The sequence below is a fragment of the Cricetulus griseus genome, chromosome 10, assembly GCF_003668045.3.
Source record: "Cricetulus griseus strain 17A/GY chromosome 10, alternate assembly CriGri-PICRH-1.0, whole genome shotgun sequence".
In the NCBI taxonomy this organism is placed as follows: domain Eukaryota; kingdom Metazoa; phylum Chordata; class Mammalia; order Rodentia; family Cricetidae; genus Cricetulus; species Cricetulus griseus.
Window position 1 is genome coordinate 29,578,198 of NC_048603.1, and position 13,770 is coordinate 29,591,967.

Genomic DNA, 13,770 nt, shown 5'->3' on the forward strand with positions numbered 1-13,770 from the left:
TATTTTGAAACTGTATTTTATCATTATAGTTTTTTTACAGAGCAGAAGTCATGATTCTAAGTACAATAATGTTTGCTGTCATTGCAAGAACTATGCTGTTTTCTTTTCTTTTTTTGAGACAGTGTGTTTCTCTGTGTATCTTTGGAGCCTGTCCTGGAGCTCACTCTGTAGACCAGGCTGGCCTTGAACTCACAGAGATCCACCTGTCTCTGCCTCCTGAGTGCTGGGATTAAAGGTATTCGCCACCACTGCCCAGCAACTATGCTGTTTTCACTTGAATTTCTCTGCAGAAAAAGTCCTTTGAATGTTTTTTCCTCTCTTGTTTCACTCTTAGTCTATAAATTATATACACTATTCATATATAAAACTCACTTATTACTAGTAAAATTTAGATGTCAGCAAATGTTTATTGAATGCTGATGTTACATTTTAGTAACTGGCATGCTTTAGATTGGGGAGTATTTTCATATTCTGATGACTAAGGTAACTTTTAGCAATATGGGCTTATTTCAGGTAATCTGTAAAGTAAAACACAGTGTCTTACTTTGTCTTAAAGAAAACTTGTCTCCAGCTTGAGCTTGCATTTCCTACAGTCCCAGCACTCAGAGTAAAGTAAGGCCGGGTGACTGAGGCATGAGGGTTTTACCGTTGAGGCCAGTCTGGGCCTTTATAGCAAGACCCTGCTTCAACAAACAAAAAACTTGCTTTTCAGTTGATCCTAGGTCAGAACTAACACAAATGTAAAAGTAAGTTATCCTCTGTTTGCAATTTTAAGTCCTTAAAACTATTATTTGTTATATTTTATAGAAGAACAGTTTCAAACAATATTAAAGATAATGTATAAATATCATAAACATTCCACCTGAAACACATGAAAAGTCCATTTTTAATATTTTCATATAGTCTTTATCCAAAATTTACATATTCTCTTAATTATTAATAATATAATACAAATTTTATTCAGATTAAAAATATCATTTGGATAATATTCTTTTCATGTTTCTTGCTGTTATCATTTTTTTTAAGATTTTTTTTATTTATTCTGTATAAAGTCTTCTGCCTGCACACCAGCAGAGGGCACCAGATCTCATTACAGATGGTTGTGAGCCACCATGTGGTTGCCGGGAATTGAACTCAGGACCTCTGGAAGAACAGTCAGTGCTCTTAACCGCTGAGCCATCTCTCCAGCCCCTACTGTTATCATTTTTAATAGCAGTATAACAACTGATTTAATCAGATTTTAGAAGCATTTCTCTATGGATCTATGAACTGGAAACAGTTTCCAAAATTAATTATACATATAATACTTGATGTGTTTAGATACCTTTTTCCATGTTTTAGGGCCCAGTGACACTGACCTCTAATTGCTTCCTATAGTAAATAGTACAACGCCCTCAGATTGGTTTTAGACCCTTTTAGTTGGACTCCAAACAAGAGGAAGAGATGTTTTACCAACAGTGATTTCTCTACAACAGTTTTCCTGTGTCAGTGTCATTGCCTTTCATGACAAGGGAGATTAACTGGGACCATCATATCATAATAGTATTTTGTGTATGTATGTGTGATTCTGGGATTTCAGGTGGGTCCCCTTGCCTCCCCAGCTTTTGGGGGTTTCCGGTGATCTGAACTCTGGTCTTCATGCTCTAATGGCAGGTGCTTTATCCTCTGACCTGCCACCTCTTCGACCTATTTAATGATTTTTTAAAATTGGGATAGGTAGTGTCTTAGGGTTTCTTTTCTTTTTAAAGATTTATTTTCTTATTTATTTATTTATTTATTTATTTATTTATTATGTATACAGTGTTCTGTCTGCATGCATTCCTGCATGACCGAAGAGGGCATCAGATTCCATTACAGATGGTAGTGAGCTGCCATGCGGTTGCTGGGAATTGAACTCAGGACCTCTGGAAGAGCAGTCAGTGCTCTTAACTTCTGAGCCTTGTCTCCAGCCCTAAGTTAGGGTTTCTATTGCTGTGAAGAGACACCAGGTCCATGGCAACTCTTATAAAGGAAAACATTTAATTGGGGCTGGCTCACAGTTCAGTTTCAGAGCACTGTCATCATGGTGGGACTTGGCAGCTTGCAGGCAGACATGGTGCTGGAGAGGTAGCTGAGAGTCTTACATCTTATGGCAACAGGAAGTGCACTGTCTTCACTGGGTGTGGCTTGAGCATATATGAGATTTCAAAGTCCATCTTCATAGTGATCCATTCCTCCAACAAGACCACACTTACACCAACAAGCCCGCATGTCCTAATAGTGCCACTCCTTTGGGGGCCGTTTTCTTTCAAACCACCACATTCCACTCCCTGGCCCCCAAGGCTTGTAGCCATATCATAGTGCAAAAATGCATTCAGCCCAAATTCAAAAGTCCCCATAGACTGTAACAGTCTCTAAGTTATTTAAAAGTCTAAAATTCAAAGTCTCTTTTGAGATTCATGCAATCTCTTAACTATAATCCCCTTTATTTTAATTTATAATTAAAATAAAAAAGCAGATCGCATACTTGCAACACATAATAGCACAGGCTATACATTACCATTTCACCATTTCAAAACACAGGGACGGGAGCATAGTGAGGAAATGCAGGACCAAAGCAAGACAGAAAACCAGCGGGGCAAACTCCAGACTCTGCATCCCCATGTCTGATGTCAGATGGCTCTTAAGATCTGCGACTTCTTTCAGCTTTGTTGGCTGCAACTCACTTCTTTCCCTTGGGCTGGTTCCACGCCCTGTTAGTAGCTCTCTTCAGCCGGTATCCCACGACACTGGCTTCTCCAGCATCTTGGGGTCTCCAAGGCAATCCGGGCTTCACCTTCACTGTTGCATGCAGGGGTCTTTCTAGGCCTCCATTTAGGGACACCCCTGGCACATGCATGGCCTTGTGGCTTTTCTTAGTCAGGGAGGCAAATTCCATAGCTCTCCTTCTATCCTTCACTCCAGAACCACATGGCCAAAGCTGCCAAGTTCTGCTGCTTACTGGATGGAACATAGACCCCTTCAGCAACGTGCAGGCAGGCATGGTGCTGGAGAGGGAGCTGAGAGGTCTAGATACCGCAGGCAACAGCTGTCTCACTGGGCATGGCCTGAACATATCTGAGACTTCAAAGCCTGCCTCCACAGTGAAATACTTCCTCCAACAAGACCACACCTACTCCAATAGCTCCACATGTTGTGATAGTGCCACTCCCTTTGGGGGCCTTTTTTTTTTTTTTTTTTTTCCAAACCACCACAGGCTCATTTGTATCTCTCAAGTGCTGTGATTACAAGCATGCCCCCGGCTTCATAGTAGTGATCTTTATTCCTGCTTTTTAATTCAATTGTGTCTTGTCAGCTAAGCTACTTTCAAAAAGAAAAACTTTATAATGTGCAAATGCTATCTCTTATTTTCCTAAAGAACTTTTGAGAGAATGGAAGATAGCATCAGTTAACCTCTCACTGCATACTAGCCGTGAAGAACACACTCCTTGTTTGCCTTGTTTGCCTTGTTTGCCTCTGTCCCTAGAGAAGTCTCTGCTGTTTTTCTGGAAAGCTCCTACACTGTGCTTTCATACAGTTCCTATAATTCTCTTGTTGTTACCTTTGAGTGCCAGCTTCTCTTGCTGCACTGTTGGTGACCGAGCAGGGCCGTCTATTTGGTCACCTCTGCATCCCTAGTGCAGTACCTGCCAGGTGGCTGACATTCCACACGTTGTTAAATATGTTTTTGGAAGAATCTTGGTTTTATAGGTGAGAAGGCAGACTTAGAATGAAGTTGATACTTTACTGAGAGAACAACTCTAAATCCTGTGGTTTTATGCTGTCCCACACAGCTTGTGTGAATTAATTAGTCTGTGTCTGACTGTCTTCTTCCGTGAAATTGGTCAGTTGGACTAAAACTTTTGTTTCCTACAGAATTATAACTGGAGATTCTTTTTTGTTGTTGGTAGCGTGTCTCGCTGTGTGTGTGTGTGTGTGTGTGTGTGTGTGTGCGCGCAGCTAGAAAACAGAGGATAATCCCAGCTGTCATTTCTTAGGTGCTGTCCACTTTGGTTTTTGAGGCAGGACCTCTCACTGGTCTGGAACTTGCTAAGTACATTAGGCTGGACAGGGAGCTCCAGGGTTCTGCCTCTGTCTCCCAGTGCTGGAATTAAAAGTACCCTACCATGTCCGCGTCTGGCTTTGTTGTTGTGTGTTAGAGAGTAAACTCAGTTCTTGTGCTTGCTCAACAAATACTTAACCATCTCCATGCTCCACTTTTTGGTTTTTTGATCTATTTTTAGGCTAAATTCAGATGTAGAATCGAACCATTTAGCCCAATCTTGAAGCTTTGGGGAGAGTAGGGATTCTCATATTTTCTTAAGCACTGTCTTAGTTACTTTTTTATTGTTACAAAACACCATGACCAAGGCAACTTATATAAAGAAAGCATTTAATTTGTAAGTTTGTGCCAGTGTGCTGAGCTGAGTCTTTATTCAGTTGGGGAGGGTGAGAGTCCATGACCCTCACGGTGGGGGTGGGGATGGGGTGGGGTGGGGGTGGGGCAGCAAGCAGGCAGGCTTGGTGCTATAGAGCAGTAGCTTGCATGGGATCCACAATTGTGAGCCGAGAGTGCCAACTGGGAGTGAATGGTGGGGGCTTTCCCCCACTTCTGTTTGTGAGATTATTATATAATTACATCATTTCTCCCCTCTTTCCTCCCTCCAAACCTTCCCATATGCCCCTCCTTGCTCTCTTTCAAATTCATGGTCTCTCTTCTAATTGTTGCTGCATGCCTCTACATATATGTGCGTGTATTCCCATGCTTCTAAGTATATTTGTGTATGAATATATTCCCAAACTCAGCCTTCTTAGTCTGAACAGTGCCATTGGGTATCAGAGAACCTGCTGTGTTCTTCCTGGAGAAAACTATTTCCATTCTCAGCACTCCTTAGTGGCCTGCAGTTCTTTATGTGGCTTTGCGCCTGGCGGGCTTTCCCCATTACGGATCTTGAGGAAAACCTACAGCTACCACCCTACTAAGTCAACATTTGTCCTTTGCCCACAGAATAAGGGTAGTCCTCCCCTTTGTCAAGGCTTGGGCTTTGATCCCCGAAGCCCACCCACAGTGGCACACCTCCTCCATCAAGGCCGCACCTAACGCTTCCCCAGCAGTTCCACCAGCTGAGGACATAGGAGCCTCTGGGGGCCATTTTCATTCTAATCACAACAGGACTATTTAAATAATATCCAGAGTCCAGTTGGGTTAGCAGAAGCAGAGGCCCTAAGGAAGGCAAACTGCAGTGAGCAGAGTCAGCCTAGGAGTCTCCTAGGTCTGTCGAGTTAGATTCAGAAGGAGCCTGATGTTGAAACACCCTGAAGTGTCTTAGCTAAGCAGCTTGTTCTGTGTTTTAAACAGAAGCCTTTAAACAAACTGGGGGGAGGGGCAGTTTCCATCTGTATCCCAGTCTGGCTTTGTGTTCACTGTATAGACCAGGTAGGCCTGGAACTAACTGGTGATTCTCTTACCTCAGCTTCTTTAGTGCTGGCTTTATAGTGTGTGCCATATGCTGAGCTGAATCCTGGTTTTTCCTTCCTAAAGATTTATCTTTAGTTATGTGTATGTGTCTATGTTAGTATATGCTACCCTTGTGGTCAAGAGTACAAGTGGAGGCCAGAAGAGGGTGTCAGATCTCCTGGAGTTGAAGTTATAGGTTGTCATGAGCCACCACCTAACATGAGTGTCGGGAACCAAACTTAGGTCCTCTGGAGGAGCAGCAAGCAGTCTTAATGGCTAAGCCAGCTCTCCAGCCTCTCTCTCTCTCTCTCTCTCTCTCTCTCTCTCTCTGTCTCTCTCTCTCTCTTTCTCTCTCTCTCTCTGCCTGTCATTCAGTAACTTGGATTAAATTATATATGTTTCTAAGGTCAATATTTTCAGAGGGAAAAGTACAACTTAGATATAGATTATAAGCATAAGTATATCTTTCATGACTTTAGTAAAAATACTTAAGCTTATAAAATTTGTTTAGATCTAGGGCTGGCAAGATGACTCAGTGGGTAGAGGTGCTTGCTGCCAAGCCTGATGATCTGAGCTGGGCCCCTGGGTCCCATGTGGTGGGAGGAGAGCATCAACTCCTAAATGTTGTCTCCTGATGTCCACAAGTGCTCACTTACTGAATGTGAGGATAAAGTAAAATTCAGTGAGATCTGCTTCAATGTTCATTTACCAATCTCAATTAGTCAGCTTGTAGAAAGAAAACAGAAGTAAAAGTAATGATTTGATAGCATATTCTTTTTTTTTTAATTTTTTGGAGGCAAAGACAACTGAGTTTCTTATTTATTTATTTATTTATTTATTTATTTATTATGTATACAACATTCTGCTTCCATGTATATCTGCACACCAGAAGAGGGCACCAGATCTTATAACAGATGGTTGTGAGCCACCATGTGGTAGCTGGGAATTGAACTCGGGACCTCTGGAAGAGCAGTCGGTGCTCTTAACCTCTGAGCCATCTCTCCAGCCTCTGATAGCATATTCTTATTATGTGCTATATAAGGTTAAAAACATATGACATTAACCCAAAAAGTTGAATCTTCTGACAAGTCAGAAAGGTCAAGGGGCCTGGGCTACTCAGTCTCTCTTTGGCAGCTCTTATGACTGACTGCTGCTTTGTTCTACCCCTGAGTTCCCTGAGTTCTGCTTCTCCCTTCTCACATTGGGGCTTGAACCCAGGACCCTACTGTGGGCTGGGTGGGTGCTCTTACCCCTGAGAGCAAGTCTCAGCCACCCTCACTTGGTTTGTTCACACTTTGTTTTTATCAGTTTTGCAGAATTGCTCAGGCTGCCCTCAAACTTGTGCCTTCTTCAGCTAAATGAAAGTCACGCTGAGTTCACTCTTGATTGGTGGCAGAGACCACTGCCCAGCAGTGGTATAATGAGGGGATTTGGATGGAATTGACACATTGTTTTGAAAGTGTTTTAAGTTTGTAAAGTGCAGTTTTTCAAACACCTCTTAGAGCCTCTAAGAGTAGAAGTGGGGTCCTGGGACCCTCCACTATTGTCAGGGAGTAGCTTAGCCTCTGTTTCCTACAATCAGCTAGATTCTCTCTCTCTCTCTCCTCAAAAAATGTGATTACTGACATACACTCACTGTACATGGCGATGGGCTTCAAAAGACATTTTCATATTTGTGCACCAAGGGCTTTGACCACAGGCACCCCTCTTGTTCTTTCTGTCCCCCTCCTGTTACTCCCATGCATTCTCCCCGTTAGTTTTGCTTCCGTTCCATGTCCTATATAAATATACGATTGTATGGGCCTGCGCAAAACTTAGTGTCCATGGAAGAGATAAAACATGGCATGTTTGTCTTTCTGAGAAAGATTTCTTTCACTTAATAGGATTATCTTTAGTTGTGCACATTAATAAACAAAATTTGACTTACATTTTTGCTTTTCAGAGTAATTTTGTTTGAAGAAAGGGATCCTTTCCTTAAAAGATCCGTTTTGAAACCTGCTACTTTCAGAAAGCAAATCCCTTTGTCTTTGATCTCTAGCTGTGAGTTCACCCCAGTTAAAGACAGCCTCTCTCTGAGCCAGGAGAATGAAGTCACAAGGTGGCTTATTCCTGCCCCCTCACATTGCTTCATGGGCATGCATTCTCTTCCCCTTAGTGGAGCCACTGGGGAGTCTCTGCTCTTGCTTCTCCTTTTTATGGCGCCGAAGATTGAACCCAGAGTCTCATTGTGAGCACTCGACCCTGAGAATCCCATTTTTAATGATAAACAGCTATCAAATAGCTGTGTGAGTTACAGTTTTAAATACCATGATTCCTCTTTGATTAGGAGATCCTAGTTTCTAACAGTTAATAGTTTTGAGTTTCTGAGATTTCTTTATCATCTCTTACAGATCAGGAGTTAGATGGTTCTTTCTTTCTTTCTTTTCTTTCTTTTTTTTTTTTTTTTTTTTTTTTTTGGGTTTTTCGAGACAGGGTTTCTCTGTGTAGCTTTGGAGGCTGTCCTGGCACTCACTCTGGAGACCAGGCTGGCCTCGAACTCACAGAGATCCACCTGCCTCTGCCTCCCAAGTGCTGGAATTAAAGGCGTGAGCCACCAACGCCCGGCTAGATGGTACACATGATATTGTACTTTGTTCTTATTCAGATCTGCCTCTCACCGTACTCTCCATCTCTCCCTCTTGGTGGTCTCCTACCTCCAGATAGTCTCCCCTTGTGCTTTCCTGCTACACATACCCCACTACCCCTTCTTTTTCCTCCTTTCCATTAAGAATCCTTTCTTTCTACTCATGGTTCCCTTTCTATTTGCATGACACACCAACATGCCTACCCCATATCTGGAACTCTAACCCTGATTCTTCACGTGAGAGAGAGAGAGAGAGAGAGAGAGAGAGAGAGAGAGAGGGTACAGTATTTGTAACTCTAGCTCTTCTCACACTGTTTAACACAATGACAATTTCTTGCAAACATCACCATTTCATTCTTGAAGATTTCTGTAGTTATATTTTCTATGGATTGGTGTTTTGCCTACATGGATATCTGGGCACCACATGCATGCAGTGCCCACAGGGGTCAGAAGAGGTGTTGGGTCCTCTGGAACTAAAGTTATAGGTGGTCTTGAACCTACCATGTGAGTGCTGGGATTTGAATCCCGGATTCTCTGGAAGAGCAATCAGTGCTGTTTAACATTGGGCTGTCTCTCCAGCCCATGATTTATTTTTTTTTCACTTTTTAATCATTATTTTGTTTTAAAAAGGATCTTTTCTCTTTTTTTATACCAATCCCAGTTCCCACTCTCTCCCCTCCGTCTGCTCCCCATTCCTTCCCCCATCCCACCCCTATCCACTTCTCAGAGAGGGTCAGGCTTCCCATGAGGAGTCACCGTGATTTTAATTTTTCCGAGTGGAGATTGGACTGTGAATACTCCGTATGGCTGGGCTGATGCTCTTTGTTGGGATGGTTAGTGCAGCGCTGAGTGTGCTGCTTGAATCTGTCTCATGATTATGCAGTTCGTATCTGAATGAGCAGATGGGGGAGGTCTCCACACCCAAATCAGAGCGCACAGCTGTGCTCCCTGACAAGCACTGCCAGCACACCTTCTTAGAAGGCCTTTAAGTGGACTCTCCATCCTTCAACTATGGCACGGATGGCTACTAAATGAAAACCACTCGAAATATGCTGGCAAATAAGTGTAACCACTAATTGTATTTATTTGAATTTGGTTTGGACATCAGAAGCACATAAACCTTGACTTAGCCTAAAAATTTTACTATAAATATTCATTGCCAATTTATTTGAATGTAGTTTTTAAAAATGTAAAGGTTTATAGCTGGGCAGTGGTGGCACATGCCTTTAATCCCAGCACTCAGGAGGCAGAGGCAGAGGCAGGTGGATCAAGGCCAGCCTGGTATACAGAGTGAGTTCCAGGATATCCAGGGCTACACAGAGAAACCCTGTCTCGAAAAGCAAAAAATAAAATAAAAGTGTTATAGCTTTATTGAGCTATAATTCATATACCATGAGATCCACCCATTTCATATATAAAATTCAGTGATTTTCAAGAGTGTATATGTTGATGATTCAGTATCAGTATTATGAGTTCCAGCTATTATTGACTAGAGTGATATGCTCTGACCCAGTTGGGTTCTCTGGAACTACTTTCCTATTCCTGCCAGTTCAGGTTAATTGACAGTGTTTACCTGCTCTAGCACTGACTTGTTTGCACAGTGAGTCAAACATGAGAGAGATCAGCTGGAGTAGCTCAACTGAGAAAGTGTTAGGTTGAAGATACTGAGGTCTTTTGCTTCGTCTAGAGTTAGGGAGACTTTTATCATAATGACGCTGTTATTGGGGAAAAAAGAGAAGAGGACACAGTATCACTTCTAAGGAGACCACCTATAAGTGCGCAGGTATAGGTAGGGAGCAGGAACAGAAATGCTAGCAGGGCTATGCAACAATGTGGTTAGCACTAGACTAGAAATACAGAGGTGTATATCAAGAGGTGACTCATAAAGTAGAGAGATATTCCATCAAGTGTACAGACAAGTGTCCTGGAATCAAGAGCAGCCTGAGTGAAATGGAGAAAGCACATCAGGTATTCCTGGAGTGACTGCCATCTCCCAAGGAGATAAGAAGATGATGGCAAGAGATGCAGCAGAAAAATGAGGTTCGGGCCAGAGAGTGAAGGGAACGGCGTAAGCTGTAAGATGCTTCAACTCCAGTCCTTCAGCATTTGAGCGCAGCCAGGCGAGTGGGGAGAAGGCCTAGCTGATAGGTTGGATTTCGTGTCCATGCCACTATGGCTGCCCTTCCAGTTCCTCCCCTGCTAACAGTGTGGTAACAGTGTGCTTCCATAGCAGGCCCGGCCCTATTCTTTCTATGGAGTCTATTGACTGACTGAGAGACTCCCTAAACACACACGGGGTTGCTCCTAAGTATCACATGGTCTTCAGTGTGTTGACTTTGGAGACAGGCATCTGTTTAGATCCTTAGAGCCCTTTTTCCTGATTCCTGATCCACAGGGTAGATCTGTATAATGGACATATGCCACAGCATAACATGAGCACACATGATAACGTCATCTCATTAAAACCATAGTTACTCATTTTAAATTTATCCCAATGTAGGTGCTTGGAGTTGTGCCTCACACACTTCAGCAGCTCAGCGGTCTCTTACCTGCCGACTAAGCTGTTTACTTGATTGCACCATGGAAATGCTACTAGTGAGACTTGTTGAGCACAAAAGTGGACTTGAAGAGCCAGAAGCCACTGTTTTCAAATGAAGGATTCCAGGGTTAAGCCTCAGTGCTTTTAAATCACCACTGAGATTCCCCCCTAAAATCAAAATGGCAAGCAGACGAAAGTCAACAACGCCTTGCATGGTCCTGGCCAGTGAGCAGGATCCAGACCTTGAGTTGATATCAGATTTGGATGAAGGTCCTCCTGTCCTCACACCTGTAGAGAATGCTAGAGCAGAGAGTGTTCCCAGTGACGAAGAAGTTCATGACCCTGTGGATTGTGACAATCAGCCAAGCAAAAAGGTGGAAGGGGGCTATGAATGTAAATACTGTACTTTCCAAACCCCAGATCTAAACATGTTTACTTTCCATGTAGACTCAGAACACCCCAATGTTGTACTGAATTCATCCTATGTTTGTGTTGAATGCAACTTTCTCACCAAAAGGTATGATGCACTTTCTGAGCATAATCTGAAGTACCACCCAGGAGAAGAGAGTTTCAAGCTGACTATGGTGAAGCGTAATAACCAGACAATCTTTGAACAAACAATAAACGATCTGACTTTCGATGGTAGTTTTGTTAAAGAGGAGAATACAGAACAAGGAGAATCTGTAGATGTTTCTTCTTCGGGAATCTCCATCAGTAAAACTCCCATCATGAAAATGATGAAAAATAAGGTCGAGAACAAACGGATCACAGTGCATCATAACTCGGCTGAGGACACTCCCGAAGAGAAAGAAAACGGAGTGAAAGTAAACCGGGAAGAAAACGGGGAGAGTGCGAGTTCTTCAGTCTCAGAATCCAGTACAAGCACTTCCACCATCAGCAGAGTGCACCCCAATCCTGCCCGCACTGTCGTGACGCCCTCTGCTGTTCTTCCTGGGTTAGCACAGGTCATCTCTGCAGTGTCTGCTCAACAGAGCTCCAACCTGGTCCCCAAAGTCTTAATCCCTGTCAATAGCATTCCTACCTACAACGCTGCATTGGATAACAACCCACTTCTACTCAACACCTACAACAAATTCCCGTACCCCACAATGTCAGAGATTACAGTTCTTTCTGCTCAAGCAAAATACACAGAGGAACAGATCAAGATCTGGTTTTCAGCCCAGCGCTTAAAGCACGGTGTTAGTTGGACTCCTGAAGAAGTAGAGGAGGCGAGGAGGAAGCAATTCAATGGAACAGTACATACTGTACCTCAGACCATAACTGTTATTCCTACACACATTTCCACGGGGAATAATGGGCTACCGTCTATTTTACAGACATGCCAAATAGTTGGTCAGCCAGGCCTGGTTCTTACTCAAGTAGCTGGAACAAATACCTTGCCGGTATCAGCACCAATCGCCCTGACAGTGGCAGGGGTTCCAAATCAGGCAAGTGTACAAAAGAGTCAAGTGCCCGCTGCTCAGCCTGCTACAGAAACAAAAGTGGCCACAGCAGCAGTCCCATCGTCGCCAAGTGTCAGACCTGAAACTGCGTTAGTGAACCCAGATTCCTTTGGAATTCGGGCCAAAAAGACTAAAGAACAGCTGGCAGAACTGAAGGTTAGCTATCTTAAAAACCAATTTCCACATGACTCAGAAATCATCAGGCTTATGAAAATAACAGGCCTTACCAAAGGCGAGATTAAAAAATGGTTTAGCGACACAAGGTACAACCAGAGAAATTCAAAGAGTAATCAGTGCTTACATCTCAATAATGACTCCTCTGCCACTGTCATTATAGACTCGAGTGAAGATACCCCGGAACCCCCAGCTGCAGTTACTTCACAGCAGAAACAGTCCTGGAATCCCTTTCCTGACTTTGCTCCCCAGAAGTTTAAAGAGAAAACAGCAGAGCAGCTCCGTGTCCTCCAGGCAAGTTTTCTCAACAGTTCTGTGCTTACAGATGAAGAGTTAAATAGGCTAAGAGCGCAAACCAAACTTACTAGAAGAGAAATTGATGCTTGGTTTACAGAGAAGAATAAAACAAAAGCTTTAAAGGATGACAAAAAAGAAGTAGATGAAAGTAATGTAGGCAGTTCCAAAGAAGAACCTGGAGAAAGTTCTCCTGGAGACGAAGCAGCTGCACCTAAGTCTGGAGGGACGGGCAAGATATGTAAGAAGACACCGGAGCAGCTGCACATACTTAAAAGTGCGTTTGTGCGAACACAGTGGCCGTCACCAGAGGAGTATGACAAGCTGGCTGAGGAGAGTGGGCTTGCCAGAACAGACATAGTTAGTTGGTTTGGGGATACCCGTTATGCTTGGAAGAATGGCAACTTGAAATGGTACTACTACTATCAAAGCTCCAATTCAAGTAGTTTGAACGGTCTGTCTTCCCTTAGGAAAAGAGGGAGAGGCAGACCCAAAGGACGGGGCAGAGGCCGACCACGTGGGAGGCCTAGAGGAGGCAAAAGAATGAACACCTGGGACAGGGTACCATCGCTCATAAAGTTTAAAACTGGAACGGCAATACTTAAGGACTATTACCTGAAGCACAAATTCCTTAATGAGCAAGACCTTGATGAACTTGTCAACAGATCACACATGGGCTACGAGCAGGTCAGAGAGTGGTTTGCAGAAAGACAGAGACGATCTGAGTTAGGCATAGAATTATTTGAGGAAAATGAGGAGGAGGAGGAAGTTATCGATGAGCAGGAAGAAGAGGAAGAAGAAACAGATGATAGTGACACTTGGGAACCCCCACGACATGTGAAGCGGAAGCTTTCTAAATCGGATGACTGAAATGTAAGTGTTTAGCCTTCGTATTCATCATCAGCCATGTATGTATTTTAACAACCACCTGATTGGTTCAGTCATGTTCACTTGTGTGTGTGGTACGCATGTGTGCATGTGTGTGTGCATGTGTGTGCATGCGTGTGTATGTGTGTGTGCACACACCCGAGAATGTGTGTGCAGTACTATGTGGCTCCAAGGACCCACCTCTCTGTGCATCTGCACTAGGAATACAGGTGTGTGCTGCTGTGCGTGCTCTTCCGAGGGCTCTCGTGTCTTTATGAACATACTGTCGTGACCTGAGCCAGCCACCCAGCCCTCACCTTCACCTTTACTAATT

General features: G+C 43.4%; 1 protein-coding gene across 2 annotated transcripts in view; it reads left to right on the forward strand.

Moving 5' to 3' along the window:
- Nucleotides 1-13,770, forward strand: part of Zhx1 (zinc fingers and homeoboxes 1) — a 47,891-nt gene that overhangs the window by 13,543 nt on the left and 20,578 nt on the right. For both annotated transcript variants that reach the window (XM_035449680.1, XM_027431652.2), the window contains exon 3: nt 10,600-13,442. In XM_035449680.1, the coding sequence (XP_035305571.1) occupies nt 10,818-13,439 (2,622 nt within the window). In that variant the 5' untranslated portion in view covers nt 10,600-10,817 and the 3' untranslated portion in view covers nt 13,440-13,442. The remainder of the gene's footprint in view (nt 1-10,599; nt 13,443-13,770) is intronic.